At 50.3% G+C, this 18810-nt stretch overlaps 1 protein-coding gene across 1 annotated transcript in view; it reads left to right on the plus strand.

Annotated features, from left to right (window-relative positions):
* Positions 1 to 18810, plus strand: part of CSMD2 (CUB and Sushi multiple domains 2) — a 571607-nt gene that overhangs the window by 207595 nt on the left and 345202 nt on the right. The window contains exon 5 of the mRNA XM_087858682.1: positions 61 to 268. Within this exon, the coding sequence (XP_087714808.1) occupies positions 61 to 268 (208 nt within the window). The remainder of the gene's footprint in view (positions 1 to 60; positions 269 to 18810) is intronic.

Genomic DNA, 18810 nt, shown 5'->3' on the forward strand with positions numbered 1-18810 from the left:
GAGTGCCAGGGCCTGGGAAGCAGAGCAGCTCACACGAGCCTCTTCTGTTTGTGCCCACAGCGGACGATGCCTGTGGGGGGACGCTGCGGGGCCAGAGCGGCATCATCTCCAGCCCCCACTTCCCCTCGGAGTACCACAACAACGCCGACTGCACGTGGACCGTCCTGGCCGAGCTGGGGGACACCATCGCCCTGGTCTTTATTGACTTCCAGCTGGAAGACGGTTACGACTTTCTGGAAGTCACGGGCACCGAGGGCTCCTCGCTGTGGTAAGCACACCGTCCTGCCCCCTCCCCGGTCCCGGGAAACCGGGGCTCACCTGGATGCAGGGGCTCCTCAGCGGCGGGGCCTGCGCTCCGTGGCCCGTTTGCCGCATCCTGGACCCACAGTTGACGAGTTCGGTTCTCATCGTGATGAAAACGCACTGCATGTTTTCAGAGCTGGGGTCCATTTTTACAGTGACTTTGGTATCCGATTTGAAGTGTACCCTTGGCAAAGAATTTCCTAACGGGCCTTGGTGGAGTGACTTGCACTGAGACTACAAATGTCCTGTTTCTCAGGCCACGGGCAGGGTCTCAGTGCAATGATTGGAAGTACAGTTGCGTTTGTGGAGGGCATATTCATAGCATCCAGCAAAGGGAACAGAATCGTTAAGTGGCCATTCCTAGGGCCCTGCCGCGGGCAAGGCGTTGTGTCTGGGTTTCTGATGTTCTGGCTTGACACGGTTTGCTCTACTGGCCATGGAGACTCTCAGTGTTGATGGGTTCAGGAAGAGAAGGATGACAAGGCTTATCAGCCTTAGCGGCTCGTACTGTCCCAGACTTAGACCCACAGGACACGCCCAAGCGGAGTTTGGCTTCCGGAAGTGTCCAGCTTCCTATTTGGGTGACAAGCCTTGCATGGTGGTGTGGGGCTTAGAATGTTCTCTTGTCATCTCCTCGTGGCTGTGTTATCAGGCTGAGGGCGCAGGGAGGCCTGTGTCCGCACCTCAAGTGCCCACAGAAGGGTGTGTCGCCGAGGAGTCTGAGAGTCAGGGGAGGACAGTGCCTGGGAAGGACACGTGGCAGTCAGTGTGAGTGGGGAGGAAGGGAGGGAGAGGAAGCAAACAGGAGGCAGGGGCACATTTATTGAACACCTCTTTCAGACCAGGTGTCATGCCACATGATAGAAACATCAGCTGTGTAAGACAGGGTCCTTTGAGGGTGAGAAAGTCAGACAAAACCACAGCAGGAGCCAAGTGTGACTATTTCAGGGGGATAGAATAGGAACTGAAATCCTCCCAAATACGCACTCAGAGATTTGGCGACGGGTGTAGCCCAGAGAATTCAAACGTCTTGGTACAGGGGAAGGCGATCCGACCTGGGAGTCAGAAGACTTTGGTGTCATAAGCTTGTTGAGTGAACTTGGCCAGACCTTTCACTCCCCTGGGTGGGGAGTTGAGGGAAGCACATGTGAGCCAAAGACAGACCTCTGTGGGCAGGTGGCTGTTCTGTCAATAGTCTGGGGCCGCGGCTGGACATTTGGTGCTGGGAGTGGGGATGAAAGCCTGGGTGCCTGTCTTCTGCACTGGAACCCCAGTGCCTGCCAGCCCGAGGCCCTCTGTCCCCCTGCCTCTTTTCGTTAAATACCTATTTTCGTGGCTGTAAATGTAATGCATATGCTTCTTGCAGAAAACATAAAAAGGTATGGAACAATGAGTAAGAAGTATTAAGAGTTTGATGAATTCCCCTTTGGCCTTTTTGCTTTGCTTGGATCGAGCCAGCTGGCTATTTATATATATATATATTTTAATATTACAAAATTAGGATCTTAAAATCTATCTGTGGTTATATATTTTTAACTTAGCATTACGTTATCTAATGACAATTTTCCCTAAACCATTGCAGATGCTTCCAGAACATAAGCGGCACAATAATAGCGTCACTTATTGAGCATTTGCTATCAATACGTCGCAGGCTGGTTCTAAGCTCTTACCGCTGTAATTTCATTTCTTCCTTAGAGAAACTCTATGAAGCAGGAAGCATCCTTTCCCTCCTTTTACAGATGAGGAAAGTGAGGTCCAGAGAGGTTGTGTCACTTGCTTGAAGTCACACAGCTAGTAAGGAGCAGAGCCAGGATTCGACCCCAGGTTAGCTGGACGTGAAAGGCCATCTTCGTAGCCATGACAGCACGTTACATCATGCCGCGTTTGCGAAGGGCTGCCACAGCTGTGTGGCATTCCCTCGTCAGACTGACAAGTGTTTACTCATCGGATCTCTTATTAGGTTGTTCCCAAGTTTTCGCTTCTGTAAACAGATGCCAAGATGAATAGGCCTGCCAGTTCCGTCTCTTCCAATCCCAAGGCCTCTTCGACTCACTTGTTTATCCGTGGGCCAAATGGTCTCCCACCGCTTCTGCCCCCCCAGGTGTGAATCCACACGTTGTCCAAACTTCTGGAGTGAAACAAATCTGAAAGACTATTCCTTTTCCTATTAAGTCACTCAGTGGGGAAGGAATTAAGCAGAGGAAATCGTTAGGGGAGTCATTCAGAACTCTTTGCTCTAAGATTAAATTATAATTATTTACAGGGTTGGTGTCACCATTTCCAGGCAGGATACAGTTGTTCTAATTTATACTTGCATAGCAATTATGGATAAACAAACGTGGAGGCTCGGGACACGTGTGCGAAGAACCCACGCTCTCGCCTGCCCCTCTCCTTTATGGATCCCTGGGTCCCTGTGAAAATGTGGTGCTGCTGGTTTATGAGAATGCTGCTTTATATCGCCATGCATTAAGATTTTAGGATGTTTTCTTGAGTTCTGTGCCAAGTCATAGACTGCAGATCCTGTTAGAAAAGATGAATGTGAACAACTGGGCCTCCCTTCACCTATTGAGAAGACAGAGGCAGCTTTGAGAGAGAGAGAGAAAAAATCCATTACCTCCTTTCCCAGATAGCAGATTCCCACTGATTCAGGATGGGGGTGGGGCGTGGGATGTTCCTGACTCAGTTTCCCCACTCTTCTCCTCCCCATGTGGGATACAAGCAGGAGAGTGTTCATTAGGGGTTCCAGTTTGGATTTTGCCGACCAGTAAAATTTCCAAACAATTAGAGAAATAGAGGGTTGAACATTTTCTATTTTGCCAGGTAAGGACATTAGGAAAAAACCCTGCCAACTCCTCAGAACATTATTTCATAAAACAAAGGACTATTCAAAGCCAAAAATGTGGCAGGATATAATCCATTTGCAGCCCTGCGCTGGCACAACGAAAGACAGGATAGGAGGGGTGCACAGAAATAGCGGCGTGGGCCCGAGCGGCAGAGCCCCGCGGAGCGCGGACATCAGCCGGTGCCCTGCGGCTTCCTGCTTCCTGGCCCGTGACTGGCCACTGGGAACCCGGCAGTCCTCGCTTTGAGCAGGAAAGGGCTGTTTCTATGGTGACCACCAAACCCTCTCCCTCTGACGTGTTGAGAGATCCCCAAATATTTTAGATGTACACTCTCCAAAATTAATTGCTATTTTTATTTTGTGATTGTCCGTGAGCAAAAGCTGGGTTTGAACTAAGAGTTACAGTCTAGAGAGTGTATTTGGTATTCCTGCCCCACTACACACACACACACACACACACACGCACACGCACACACACACACGCACACACAGCCAAATCATCACCATCTACCCTCACCAAGCGAACCGCTGTTACGCATTCATACTCCTGTCTCTAGTTCGCTGAACTCAGTTCAGGGCCAGATATTCTCACTGATCCTTCTTGGGGGTGAGGGGGAATGGGTCTTTGCTCTGCTATGACCAAATCAGTTGGCTGTGTCCTTCATGGAGCCCCATTCCTTCCCCTCAAATTCTAGGAAAATACTCTCACCATTGCTAAAGTTCCTCACGGGGCCCCTGGACAGTTTCAGATGGCTAGGACTGAGCAGGGGCAGAGCTGGGGTTTAAAAACTCAGTTGTTTAAGACCCTGGGTTCTGTGTCCCTGGAGGGTATCGGGATCGTGTCATAACAAGTACGGGTGATTGTCAGCCCAGTACCCAGCCGGCCTCTCCATTGTGGAGAACATGAGTCAATGAGAGCCCACTGGGAAGACACGAGAGCCAGAATCTCTCCTCTCCTCCGTCTGCCTCATGCTTGACACTGTCCATTTGCGTCTCTCAAGGCTCTGCCTCTGGACTAAGGAAGGAGAGAAGGCCGGATGTGCCCTCCAAGAATAGAAGAGAGGTCTATGTATCTTGGCATCTCACTGGGGACACAGCAAGCCTGGGAGTCAGACAGATTTGAGCTCAAAACCCTGATCCACCTCTTAATAATTGTTAAAGCATATTTACTTACTTCTGAGTCTCGGTTTCCTTCCACTTCTGAAAAACGGGGCTCGTCATACCAGCCTACAAAGCGTGTTGAGGGGGCTGGACGTGTAAGCTGCTGCCTGGCTCGTAGTAGGCACAACACTCCTGGGATGGGGACCAGAGTCACGGGCTCACCCTTTGAAGGGGAAAACGTAGGATCAGGCATCTCCAGCAACTCAGAGCCCTGGTAGCCCCATTTTCAGTGATGCCACTGAGGCCGTTCCTCCCAGCCCACCAGCCCAGCGGCTTCTCGCCGGGCAGAAAGGCACAGACTGGTCTCGCCAGCTGATGCAGCTCCCAGGGGAGTTGCCTGGAAGGCCAGGGAAGGTGGCCTGGCAGAGAGCCCCTGCGTCAGACTGGAGGATGCCCTTGCAAAGGTCAGAAGAGAGAGCGGGGGTTTTGTTGAAACTGTCTTCCCAGAGCCCCATTTTGTGAGCACGTGGCAGGCAGCATCGCCTCTTCTTGGCTGGACCCAGCCCCAGACTGGCCAACGAGCTGCCTTGTTAGAAAAGCAGAAGAAGGGCGACTGGGTGGCTCCGTTGGTTGAGCCTCCGACTCTTGATTTCAGCTCAGGTCATGAACTCAGGGTCCTGGGATCGAGCCCCTGCATTGGGTTCTGTGCTCAGCGGGGAGCCTGCTTGAGGATTCTCTCTCCCTTTCCCTCTGCCCCTCTCCCGCCCCCCCCCCCCAGATAAATAAATAAATCTTTAAAGAAAAGCAGAAGAGGGGAGTGGACCAATGTGGTGACAGTGGCTGCTCTGGGGAGGGCTAGGAACAGGGGGGACTTGGCTGGGGGTCGGGCACAGCGCCTGCCCTGAGGGGCCCGCTGGGGAGAGGGGCAGAGAGTCTGGAGAGAAACTCAGGAGAGCACTGTCCCAGACCCAGAGGGGAGGCACAGCTCTGCTCGGCACCCTCTCGCTGGCTCTAATCGATGACGTTGCAGAGTGCAGTTGGGCCTTCCTCCCTCCTTTGCTCCTTCTCTTTCTCTGCTTCTCTCCTTCCCCGGGTGGCAGTTTCCTCCTGGAGCAGGAAGGGCAGGCAAGGCTTGACCTGTGCTCAGAACAGAAGCCACCCTTTTCCTGGGGGCCGGCCAAAGGGCCAGCCGCAGGGGTGTGTTTGTGGCAGGGAGGCTGGTGGAAGGAGTTCAAAGCTCCTTCCGGTATGTGGGATTTCTGTGCAGATCCTAGAACCAGCCCCCCCCCCCCCGCCGTCTTCCTGGTTGTGACCCCCGTGGTCAGCCTCTGCCAGTGATCCCCAGCCTCTCTTCCTTGCCCCCTTCAGTGTACTTGGACTTCCACTGTTTGTTTCACTCGGATCATCTGCTGTCTGCTTGCACAGTCTCCGTGTCCCCACACCCTTAGCCAAGCCCCCACGGACCTCTATGTAACAGACTTGCCTCCACCAAACCTTTGAAGTGGTGAGGGAAAGGAGGGCACGCTGCAGGGCTTCGGAAGAGGATCCTGCCCTCAGGTGGGAGGACCAAGGCCTCGAGGGGGGCTGCATTTGAAACAGGCCTCGAAGGGTGGGTACCATTTGGATATGGGAGAGAAGGGGACAGGGAGAGCCTCATCCTAGGGCTGCTACTGGGCACCCTACCCACCATGGGAGCTCCCCTGATCCCTGAGATAGAGAGCAGGGAAGTGGTCCCAGGACTCTCTCCAGGGCACACCGACCGGGGGGTTCTACCATCTGCCTCTGAGCCTCGGTGGCTCCCCCCCTCCCGGAGAACAATAGAAGAGAACCTGCTGGACCCATCTGGATCTCTTGCCCCCTGGGGCCACCCAGTAGACTTGGGCTGTTTCTAGAAAGAGAATTTCCCTGGAGAGCGGGTTCAGCCTACCCTCTGGATCCAGCTTTGAGGGTTTTTCTTCCCTTTGTTCCCCTTGCTTTTTTTGCTTTTGTTTTTATAGGTGGAGATACAAAAGTTGCCGTCTACTTTACAGACATTCAGTTTGAAAACTTTGCTAGCAACATTCTTTTTCCTCTTCGAAACACTTTGTTTTAATCATTAAGCATTTTACACGTGAAATTTGAGCCGACTAGAACCATTTGATCTCAGCGACTTTTAACTAGATATTTCATTCAGGAGTCATTAGATTCAGATATAATTAGAATGAGAACAGCACGCCAACGGGGATTTGTTAATAATAACTATTCACTTATTTACTCATTCGCATGTGCTTTATTAAACCATTGGTTTAGATCATTTACATTCTTTGTTACTTTTCCCCTATTTTTTTTTCGGTAATCGTTTATTGAGAGCCTCCTATGAACTAGGCTCTTGTAGGTGCTGGGGAGACAAAGACACAGTCCCGTCCCCAAGGAGTTGTTTATTCCCTCCACTGATGTTTATGTAACAGCCATGCATCATGCTGGACCCTGGAGCTTACAGTCAGGGCGAGGAGGCAGAATATAATTAAATGCTTGACAATATCATATGTTAGGTGCCTTTCTAAAAGGTATAAAGAAGCTCCCGTGGAGACTGAGAAGAGAAATGTAATAGTATTCTTTTGGTTCAAGAAATAGAAACCCACCTCCAGCTGACTCAAGGTAAAAAGGGAAGGCGCTGGCTTCTGTAACTGAAAAGTCGAGGGATTGGCTTCAGGGACTGCTGGATCAAGGTATGCAGATAATATCATCAGAATCTACTTCTCTCCCTCCCACCACTTTGCTCTCGTATGTGTCGGCTTCCTCAGGATGCTTTCCCCATGAGGTAGCAAAGGCAGCCACCATCAGCTCTGAGCATTCTGCTGGCTTAGCAATCCCAGCAAAAAGGAAGCTTCTCGTTCCTGATGGTTCCCACAAAAGCCCTAAGATGCACCTTGAGTGTTCTCAGGGGCCAGGCCCAGGTCACTTGACTCTCTGTCCTGCTCCAACTCCCGGACTGGGAGCGGAGGAGGGTGGTTCGCGAAAAGCAAACTGCGTCACAGAGAAGACAGAGCCTTCCTGTCAGGATGGGAGGGGCTGCCGGAAGGCCTGCGACAAATGAGCCCCAGAGGGGGTGACTTCCGAATTTAACTGAGTTGCAAGAGTTTACCGCTGTCATGAGCAGGAAAGGGCCTTGGTGTGTTGGGGGCATTGCAGGTGGGTGCAGGGTGAGTGCAGGGAGAGCATGGGTCGGGAAGAACCTCGTTCCGTGTTCAGAAGCTGGGAGAGGATTCCGAAGACTGTAGAAGGCTATGGAAGTGTTCCAAGCGGAGAGGTAACACAATCACTCTAAATTTTAATTGGCTCCAACTGGAAGGCTCAGAAACCAGCTATAAAACCTTTTTTTGTGACCACTCGGGCAAGAGACGATCCAGCCTTGAATTAGGGCAGCTGTGAAGGGATGGAGAGGAAGGGGTGACATCGAGAAACATCTCAGATGCAGAATCAGCTGCCTTGGGGGGTTCACTGGAAAGGAGGAATGGAGACGGGAGTCTGGGTTGATTCCCAGGTTCCTGGCTGATGACCGTGGTAGGGTTGTCTACCAAACAGAGGGACACAGCAGAAGGAGCAGGGCTTGGGAACAGGGACACAGGTGCGCTTGAGTGCTGACCTATAGTCTTTTGAGGATTCTAGAGGTGATGGTCAGGGGGAATCGATGGCTAGGCCGGGCAAGTTTGGTGTTGGGCTAAATACCGTGGCTGGGCTTTGAAAGGTCATCGTCAGGAGCACACCAGCACCATCACCCTCAACAGTGTCTCCTTCATCATCATGGTCACCCTTACCGATTCCGTCTTTATCACCAACATCTTCTACCATGATTTATTCATTCAAGCAGACCACTTAGGGCTTCGGTTGCTGGATATTGGGCTTGGCATGGGCATACAGTGGTGGAGGAACCAGATAAAGCCTCTGCCTTTGTGGGACTTCTGGTCTACTCGGCAGAGCCTGACATTAATAAGATCACAAAATAAATGTAAAATACACTTGTGTTGGGTGCCATGAAGGAAACGAACAAGATGGGGAATAGGAGCAGTGGGGGCCCCGTTAATATAAAGTGGTCAGGGAGGCCTCTCAGAGGGGGTCAGATTGAAGCTGAGACCTGACTATTGAGAAAGAGCCACCACGGGAAGGACTCAGGGATCAGCATTCAGGGCAGAGGGGATTGCACCTGTAAAAACCCATCATCACAGTGCCTTATGTGTCCTTAAACTTCATACATTGGAGGGTCATGGGCCTAATGCCTGTCCTCTGGGATTTCGGTTTGTTTGAACGTCAAGAGCAGGGCAGGGTCATGGTCTCAAGCTGGCAGAGAAGCTCAGGAGGCAGCTGAGATGGTGCATGACCAAGGCTGCTGAACCCAATGGCACTTGGAGCCAGGAGGGGGATAAGCCTATTCCAGCTGAGACGCAGAAGCTCCTGCCTTCCTGTGGGTTCCTGAGGCTCTTGCCTCCCCCCTCCTTCCCTGCCACATCACAATGCTTTGAGCCACCCCAAGAAGCTGTTCTCTTCTGATGGAGCCCATGAAATTGCATCTGTTGTATCCATCAGGAGCCAGGCCATAAATAACCAGCCCTTTAAAATCTCATCTCCCGTATCTCTCGGAGTTGGAAATAGCATTCCCAGCCCCACCGCCGAGCAGTAGGAAAGGATTAGTGCCCTAGCACGCCGCTGACAGAACACGTCTGCAGAGTCCGGGCCTTCTGCACTCTCCACGGAGCAACAACGTGACTTCCTCGCTTCCCTGGGTGAGAACTTGCTCTCAGAAAGAGAACAAAAGCCGCAGCTGGAGGGAGCAGGAAGTGAGCCGGGGTTGTCCACTGTTGGCACAGCGGCTCGGCTGGGGCTTGTGGTTTGGCCAAGTTCTCTGCATGGGAAGCTGAGGTCAGGCAGCTGTCCTGCCCCCCGTGGGTCTGACTGCATGCAGTAGGTTAGTACGGAGTATGTCCTCTGCTCTGACTGTATGCAACAGGTTTGTACTAAGTACGTCGTCGTGCAGGGGCCCGTGCCAGGACTGGGAAGGGCACCAGACAACAAGATGCTCTTTTCGACCTCTCTCTCTCGAGGAGCTGCCAGATGCCTGATGGTGCCTCGAAGACAGATGGAAGGAACTGTTCTGGGCCCTTCCAGAGGCCTCGCATTCTGGCAAAAGCTGCCTTCCAGAATGACATCAGTTCATTCAGAATGTTCAAGACCCCAATACCGGTCTCTGTGTTCATGAAACTTGGCCATAACAGTGTGTTCTACTCACTCCTGGCCTCGCTTATCCCCTGGTTCATTCTGATTGTGCCTGTCTCTTGCTCCTACAACCTTTTCTGGCTTCCTGAGCCTGACCTAAGCTAACCTGACCTGTTCTAACCCTGAGCCTAGAATTCCTTCATCTCAGCTTGTCCTCATTTGGTGGCTGGGGGGCCCCGTGTGTGACACTCCCAGACTCACCAAGGAAGCAGGATTCCTACTGAAAACTAGCATTTGACAATCTGAGGAAATGGCCGATGATCACTGTTGAACTCAGCAGATTTCATCATCTGGGAAGCGAGAGGGCCAGGTTGGCTTGAAAAGTGGGAGGCTTCCTGCAGTAGAACCCTATCCCCTCTGGGAACTTCTCATCCAAGGTCTCAGACAAGTGGTCTGCTCAAAGTCCTCTCCGCATTAATTCCTCACGTCCTTCTCCATGGCTTCTAGCCCCAGCCTTCCCCTGAAAACATTCACATTAAGATCATCATCAAAGAACCACCCCCTTCACCCCAACACTAACCACTTCCAGTGCCAAATCCATGAGATAGTCTTTAGGTCTCTTCTTACTGGCACTTCATCCTTTACCTTGTTGGTTATTCTCTTATAGAACTTTCTGTTTGCTTTATGCTGTTCTCTCCGATGCTTCTTGGACCTCTCTGACCATTCCTTCTCTGTTTCCTTTGATGTCCCCAAGACTCTGTTCTTACTTACTGCTCTTCCCATTCCATACGCTCTCCCATGGTACGCCTATCTGCTGTCATGGTTTCAGGTACCACCTGCTTGTTTAGAACTCCCAAATCTGGCTCCCCAGCCTGGCCTCCTGCTGAGAATCAAACCGTAGAGCCGACTAGCTGTGGGACGTCTCCACCTCGATGTCCACCAGTGTCCCCGAGTGAGCGAGTCCCAAGGTCACTCATCATTGGCTACTAAAAGGGTCAGAGTTTGTTTGCTTTCTTAGTTGATGGTATCACCTTCTTTGACCAAGTCTTCCAGAAATCTGGGAATCATCCCTGTTCTTGGAGTTCTCCCAGTGTACCTCCTATAACATATTTTTCCATCTTTACTGCCACTCCCCCAGTTCAGCCCCTCATCTTTTCTTCTTTGTGGGTTGTAATAACCTCCTGACTGATCTCCCAGCTTCTTGGCACTCTTCAATTCATCCTCCCCACTGCTACCAGAATGGTTTAATTAAAATGCAGATCTGACATGCTAAGCCCCAGGCAAAAGCTTTCAATCATTTTCCATTGTCTGTGGCATAAAATTCCAGCCACTGATAAGGCCCTGTTTGATCCAACCCTTGCCTCTCACCCCGGCCTCAACTCTTACCGCTTTCTTCTTTGAGCTTCATTAACCTTAAAACCCAATGGCATAATACCGCGAAGGTTTCTTTTTCACTCATGCGACCTTTCTGCCATGGGTCAGTCCCGAGTGGCTCTGATCCACATAGTAATGCAGGTGGGTATCCAGGCTCAAGGAAGTTCCACGGTCTTCTGGAATGTGTGGCCTTCTGCAATGCCATGGCAGGGTTCTCCAGGTTCTCCAACCTAGCACGCACTTTTCATTGCCCCGTCCCAGATACGATACGCATACTCAACTCGTATTTCATTGGCCAGAAATAGCCACGTGGTCCAGCCTAGCTGCAAAGGAGCCTGGAAACATGATAAGCAGATGAAAGGGTTGGTGAGTCAGTGTCTCTGCCACACCTCATATTACAGTGGATGAGATGTCCAAGGCTAGCCCTGCCCATTATGTTCTAGACCCCCTATTTCCCAGACTGCCCTGCTAAATTCATCTCCTTTTTCTTGCATCCATTATTTTCTTCTCTCTTGAACACTGCTAACAGCATAGAGACACGTTCTAATATCGACTGTGTAAAATCAAAACAAAAGCAGCACGCCCCAAAATCCCATTACTCATTCCCATTCAGCCACTGCCGGTTATTGAAAACAGACCCTTTCTCAGTGTCTGCCCCACCTGCCACTAAAACGGACCTTGATGAGATTGCCAGTGACCTCCAGATTGCCACATCCAGTATTGCTTCTCCCTGGTCACCTGACTTGGCCTCTGGGCAGCACATGACATTGGTCATCTGTCCTTCTTGAACTGTTCCCCTCTCTTGGCTGACAGGAAGCCACACAGCTAGTTACCTGTGGGCACTCCTGCTCCATCCCCTGTCCTGTCTCCCCCAGCCTCTGTCCAGCCCTCACATGTGGCCTGCCCAGGGGGTCCTGGGACCCTCCTCGTCTCCATTTGCTCTCTTTTCCAGGTAACCTCAACAAATTACATTTTGGCTTTCATTATCATTTATTTGTCAATTTAGATGTCCAGCCTGGAGGGACCCACTGGGCTCCATATATAAATATTTATATAATAATATATAAATATATATATTATATATATTTATAAATGTTAATTTATATGTATTTATATATTTTATATACAAAATATAATTTTATAAATATACATTTATATATTTATATATAATTTATAAATACATATTTATGTTTATATATTTATATATTAAATATAAATAATTTTATAAATATATACTTATATATTTTTATATATTATAGATAAAATATAAATAATTTTATATGATGTATAAAAATTTATATATATAAACAGGAACCTCAGAATCTTAACAAGAATCTCAAAATGAACACTTCCAAGCAGATTTTTTTATTGTGGTAAAATATACATAAAATTTACCATTTTAACCATTTCTGAGTTTACAGCTGAGTGGCACTAAGTACATTCACATGGTTGTACAACCAAAGCCTCTCTCCATCCCTAGAACACTTTTCACCTTCCCAGACTGAACCTCTGTCCCCACTGAATAACACCCCATCTGCTCCCATCCTCTGAGAACCCTTTCTCTGTCTTTATGAGTTTAACTGGTCTAGGGACTTCATATGAGTGGAATTATGCAGTATTTGTTCTTTTGTGTTGGCTTATTTCACTTAGTGTTGTCAAGGTTCACCCATATTAGCACGTCCCAGAATTCTCTTCCCTTTTACGGCTGAATAATACTCTGTGGTATTATATACCACATCTTGTTAATCCGTTCTTCTGTCCGTGGACATTGGCTTCTCATTCCCTCCCTAACCTGTCCTCCGCCCAGCCTTCTCCACCTCTTGTCTGTTCCCTAGAGGAAGTGCTCACGCCCATTCTGTGCCCCAGCATCTCTGCCTGCTCAATGGCCCTGTCTCCCTGCTTCCGCCCCCCTGTAACCCATTCTCCATGCAACAACTCGGGCGACTGATGTTTATCGACATCAAATCATGTCTCCCTTGCTAAAGGCTTGCTAACGACTTCCCATCATGCTTAGAATAAAATCCTACAACAAGACGCCACGTTACTGGGTCACTGCCCACCTCCTTGACTTCCCTCCTACCACTCACGCCCTTCCCTGTGCCCCAGCTACACTCGCCTTCCTCCTGTCTCTTGGTGGGCCAAGCGGGCTTTCTTCTAGGGCTTCTGCACTAGCTATTCCCAGGGCTTAAGATTCTCTTCCTTCAAAGTTGTTGTTTTTTTTTCAGACCCAGCTTTTTTGAATGCAAAAGTTCAGTTTAAATCTTCCCTCTTTAGAAAGGCCTCCCCTATGCATGCAATCAAAAGTAACCTTCATTCACTGTCCCAGCATCTTGCTTTATTTTAGGCATTCGTCCATACGGGATATTTTCTTGCTTACGTGTGTCTCCGCCTGAAGAACCTTGGAAAGCCCCAAATGCTGTGCTTGGCACTTAGTAGGTGTCCAAGATTGACTTGTTAGTAGGAGAGACCTGCTGCTTCTCACCAGTACCAATGTCCTGTGGCTAATTGCAAAGGTTAACATTGAGCCTCTCCACCAAGGGTTTTAAGTGATAACCTTCCTGGGGGACATTTGCAAATTAGCCCTGACTCTTGCTGATTATTCATCCTAAACTCAGCCTGATTAATAATTAATCAGCAAACTGCTTGGCCAGAGCGGGCTGATCAGTGCTAGAAAGGATCTTAAATTATGCAAGTCACTTGGCCAGTCTTAAAAAATAAAAAGCTCAGCAGTCGGCAGAACTGGAGAGGTTTGATTGCAATGGGAGTGAGCTAAGGTTTCTCGGTTGTTTGTTTTTCCTTTCTGGCTCCCCCCCCCCCCCCCCCGCCTTTTGACGAAGAAATCAATTAGGCTCCAACTTGCAACCTCAGAGAGAGACTGAGTAGCACAGAAATAGAAATGTGTTAAATATCACTTTCTTTCTTTTTTGTTCCTTCCCTTCAAAGGAGTTTTGGTCTGGGAGACAGAGGTTAAAATTAGCCAGTTTGTTAAGCAAATGGATGTCTGGCACCTGATGTCAATTTCTGCAGCCACCTCAGTTCCAGCTGTTCCCTTCGCCTAGTCTGAGCAGCAGCATGCTGGGCCTGGCGATAAGGAGGTGAGAGATTTGATGGGCACTGCTCACTGCCTGCCCCGGGGCTGGGGCAGAATCAATTTGCCAGCAACCTGTCCCACCAGGAGACCGTCTTGTACTCTTTGCCTCCTGCCTACAGACCCCAGGGAGACAGGAGAAAAGGCAATCAGAGGGTGATGAACGGGCTCCCCATTGCCAGGAGTGAACTCGGTGACCGCTGGGGACCCTTTTCATCCTCAGTCTGCAGCCTCCATCCTCAAAGGCCGGTCCTGCATGTGGCTTCGTCTTTCTTCCAGATGCCCCTTCTGGTCATTGGAGATATGGCTGATGGGGAGACTCAGGGAAAGCCAGAGGGGTCTGCTAACATTGATCTCTGGGCCTGAGAAAAGGTGCAGGGATACAGGATTTGGTGAAGTTAGTGCAGCCCTGATGTTTGTTAGAACCAACTGAGTCAGACGGCCCAGGGGTGGGACCCAGGCAGGCATCAAAGCTCCCCATGGGATCTCTGTGCATCAAAGGGGAGAATCATGAACTGATGGAGCCTGCTAGGCTTTTAGGAAGGAGGTAATGAAGGACATCAAAGAGGGAAATAGGAAATGGGCTTCTCACGAGTTGATTGTCTTCCCCAGACTTGCCTGGAAGGTGTTTAGAATGCCGAATCCTGGGTCCTACCCTAGGCTACTACCTCTGCAATTTCTGAGTAGGTCTAAATTCGGTATTTGTAATCATTCTCTTAGGTGTTTGGAAGCAGATCACATTTTTAGAGCCACGCTGGACCTAAACAGAACCAGTCTTTCCAGAGCAGTAATATAGAAGGAGTGGACTTTTGCCCGTTATGAAATGATTCATCTTTTTAGGAAGGGATCCATTATCGAATTTCTTGGCATGGAAATCCCGGGGTTACTTTGACTTATATGTCTGATTATGGTTTACATTCCAGTTTGGGCAAGCACATCTTTTACATAAAACGAGGCACACTGCCTCCAAAATATTGTTTTTTATTACCTTTTATTAATTTATTTAACAAATGATTTTGCCAGCCTGCTCTGTGTCAAGCTCTGCGATAAGCCCCGCGATTATGATGCTGAACTAGAAAGTCTTCACCCTCTGGCTTTGAAATCTAGCCTCACCTCCTGGTCTACCTGGGATGGGCCAATGTCTCCTTTCTGAAACCTTGAGACCAGCTGGCATCTCTGCCCCCCGCCCCCGCCAGGCTCCTGCTGCACTGGTATAAACCGCTTAGCTTCCCTGGATACCCTTCTTCCAACAGAAACTCTTAAAAAGCATGAACTTACCCATCATCTCTGAATCCTCAGTGCTCAGCCAAAGTCCTGGCAACAGACAGGGCAAAGATTTGCTGACAGTTCGTTGAATAATCAAGAGATTATTTGCCTGTTTATTTGTCTTGACATTTGTCCTGTTACCAAAGAGCTCTGAGAACAGGCAGGGTGAGACCAAGTGCCATATGCCTCCTTTTGGGTGGTGGCGAGCTGGCGCTGGGGGGCGAGGGTCTCTTGATTGCCTCCGTGAGCCCGTTGGTTCCTGTGCCAAATGATAGCTCACATCTCGTCTCATCGAATTTTCCGCACCATCTGCAGCTTAGATATTTGCATACCCACCTTGCAGATGAAGAAACTGAGTCTCAGAGGTTTCGCCTTCTCCTCCCCTGCACACTGTCTTCTTCAGCTCGGTTCTCCCTAGGCCAGCCACTCCCGGGATCCTATCTTGCCCTTTCAGCAGGTGCTGATATGGTCAGTCTGGCCTCTTTAAGTCTGATGATCTGCCTCCCTCCTGCCCTAACCTACCTTGACAGGTGCAATAATCTTCAAGAGCTGCTGCACGTCAGGCCCTGTACGAAGGGTGTCGTGCACGTTATCTCATTTAAATCCTGACAAAGCTCTTGTGAAGAGATGTGTCATCCTCCCTGTTTCTCAGGTGGAAAAGCTGACTCTAGGAGGTTAAGAAACCTGCCAGAAGTCATACAGCTAGCAAGCATTTGAGCCAGGAGTTGGACCCCTGTTCTCTGGACTCTAAACCCTGGTCTACCCACCCCCTTCTGCTCGTCTGAGCTCTGATTCCTTTCCAGTTCTGACCCCATCAATGATGTGGCTATTTGGTTTTCTCTTTTCGAGTCTCAGGTCTTCTCTGCCCTCCCTTCATGAGCCCTGCTGAGTCTGTCTTGGGTCCCAGCCCACAGAGCGCAGCCCGCACCCACCCCGCCCTGCGGATGCCTCCCAGATTCTGTCTCCTCCTCATGTCCCAGGATAGTCTGAGCTGCAGCCAGTCCCTGGCCTTTGAATCAACCGTTCAGTTTTGAACTAGGCTGGAGTCTTCTCTGCCCCTATGACATGCCTTTGAACCTTGCAGGCTGCTCCCCGCGTAGGGGGAGGGGGTCACATGGTTTCTGCGCGGTGCCTCTCCCATCCCCCAGGTCTCTCTCCTGAGGTCTACACCGCCAGCTCTGTGAAGTAGATATACAACCTTGGAGGATGTCTGTGACAGGCCCGTCTAGAGGACGTTTGGCAGCAGAACAACGGGGCTAACTCCCAAGCGAGGTGCGTGCTGGGTTCCCAGGGGGCTTGATCCTGCTACTGGGATGCCCGTAGTCCTTCTGCGTGATGCCGTGACTCCAGGTGTCCCTGGCCCAAGTGGGGAGGTAGCCAGGACTTGGCCTGCCGTACCTCCAGCTCTGGTTCCTGAGCCCAGGTCTGCAGAGAGGAGCCACATCTCCCCTCCGGCATCCTGGGAGAGATCCCAAGGGCATGGATTTAAGAGTCAGTGTTGGGTTCAATACTGGCTGTGCGGCCAACTAATCACATGATCTAGTTAACTTACTTACCCTGCCGGGGCCTTGCATAGAGTCTCGAGAAACATTTGGCGTGGAAGACTTTGAATGGGCCCAGCTTCCCAGCTTTTCAGTCCTGCCTCTGTCCTTTCTCTGACCTTGCATGGCTAAAGCACCTCAAAGGGACTTCCCTGCCCCACCTGCTGCCCCAACCTGCCCCTGTCCACACTGCCCCTCCCCTTCCACTCCAGCAGCCTCCTAGCACATGCTCTGAGCAGACAGACAGCTGCACACTGCTCCCTTCAGTGGTTCCCGGGTGCTAGGGAGGCTCAGCCTCTGCAGCTGGTGGATCAGGGAGGCAGCTGGGGCCTGGACCCGAGGAGGAGGCATGGTCTGGGCCAGGCAGCTCTGAGGTCCCAGGGCCATTTTGGCAGTACCCTCGGGGGCACACAGAGAAAGACAGGCAGGAACACTATGGCTTTGACGCTTCCCTCTGAGCGGGTGTTCAGCTGCCCCAGTTTTGTAAGGCAGGGGGTGGGTCCTTCACCGCCCTCCTCACCCCTCAGCCTGCTGGGAACATGCATGTTAGTGCACAGAGACTTCCTAATTTCTCCGGTATAAACACAGCACCACTGATTCCCTTCCAACAGGATCCATGCCCCGCAAGGTGATTTTCCTGGAACTGGGAGGGTGTTGTTGTTGTTGTTTTCTGTATTCAATTATTTACTTATTTATTTATTATTAATTGATTTTTGATGTCTTTTAGTGAAAGTATAATTGACATACAATATCCGGTTCGTTTCAGGTGTATATCATAGCGATCGGATATTTTTATGCATTATGAAATGATCCGCGTAAGTCTAGTTACCGTCTGTCACCATACACAGTTATTATAATATTATCGACTCTATTCCCTAGGCTGTACATTACATCCCCATGATTTATTTCTTATATAACTGAAAGTTTTTTACTTCTTAATCCCCTTCACCTATTTTGTTGTCTCCCCTCAGCCGCCTCCCCACTTTGGTAATCATCGGTTTGTTTCCTGGAGGATTTGAGGAAGAAAAGACCAGGACAGGGCTGTCTAAGGGCCAACTGCACGTCAGACATCGACACTGATTCTTTCCTTTGCATCTTTAAGTAACTGTGAGAAACTGAGACTACACGAGGTTACGTGCCCAAGGTCACGGGGTTCCTTTGCCTTCCAGCCTTTTCCCCTTTCTGCCGCTCTGGAGTGGGGTGGGTGTCGTGGGAGACCTCCCAGGCCCACAGCCTCGGCTCCTATTCTCCCCCTCATGCTGCTTTTGCCCTTTGGGCTGGGCTTGGTTGGCGCTGCAGGTCAGCTTCCCAGCAGCCAGGCTCTTGGAGGCCTTGTCGGCCACGTGCCACCAGCTGCCTAGAAGACACACCGTGAGCCCCAGATGGACGGATGGCCGCCTTCCCCAGTAGGAGAGCCCTGTCACTGCAGACAAATGGCCCATGTCATTCAGCTACGTCCTTCTCGTTGCTGGTCTGCGGCCTGAGTTGTCCAGATAACTCTGTTCATTTAGTGTTGTCTTTAAGGACGCCACGAAGGTCCCGGGGCAGCGACAGCCCAGCCTTTGCCCCAGCCAAGGAGAGACGCAGGCAGGCCTGCTTCCTGAAGTCTTCTGTTGGCTGCCCATTCAGCCCTTGCAATTATCAGAATCTGTCAAGCTCCATCAAGTGGCGTTTTCCACATAAAGGCAAGTGTCCCTTAGGCCTGGCTCCGAGCTGGGGATAACATCCTGGATGCTAACGTGGCTTCCACCAGCCATCTCCTTCAAAACCGCGTCTCCCAACCCCTGCCCATTGATGTCCCCCTCAGCTCCCTTCAAAATGCCCCCAGTCCCCCTGCTTATAATTACCCCCCTCTGCACCCCACGACCCCCAGTGCCTTGGCGAGTAATTACCTTCCAGGGAAGTTGACAAGTCTCTGGCGACTCCTAGCCCGGCTGGAAAAGATTCATTATTCTGTATCTGGAAATAACCAGGCCCATCAGCACAGGGCTGAGATAACACCAGTGTAAAAGTTCTCTATTCAGGAGAATTAATTAGGATTCCTTATTAAAGATCCCATTAGGCAAAAGGGCATTTTTATCTGTGATAGTCAGCTGCTCCTATTT

The sequence above is a fragment of the Ursus americanus genome, chromosome 33, assembly GCF_024610735.1.
Source record: "Ursus americanus isolate L20-20 chromosome 33, mUrsAme1.1.p, whole genome shotgun sequence".
Taxonomy (NCBI): domain Eukaryota; kingdom Metazoa; phylum Chordata; class Mammalia; order Carnivora; family Ursidae; genus Ursus; species Ursus americanus.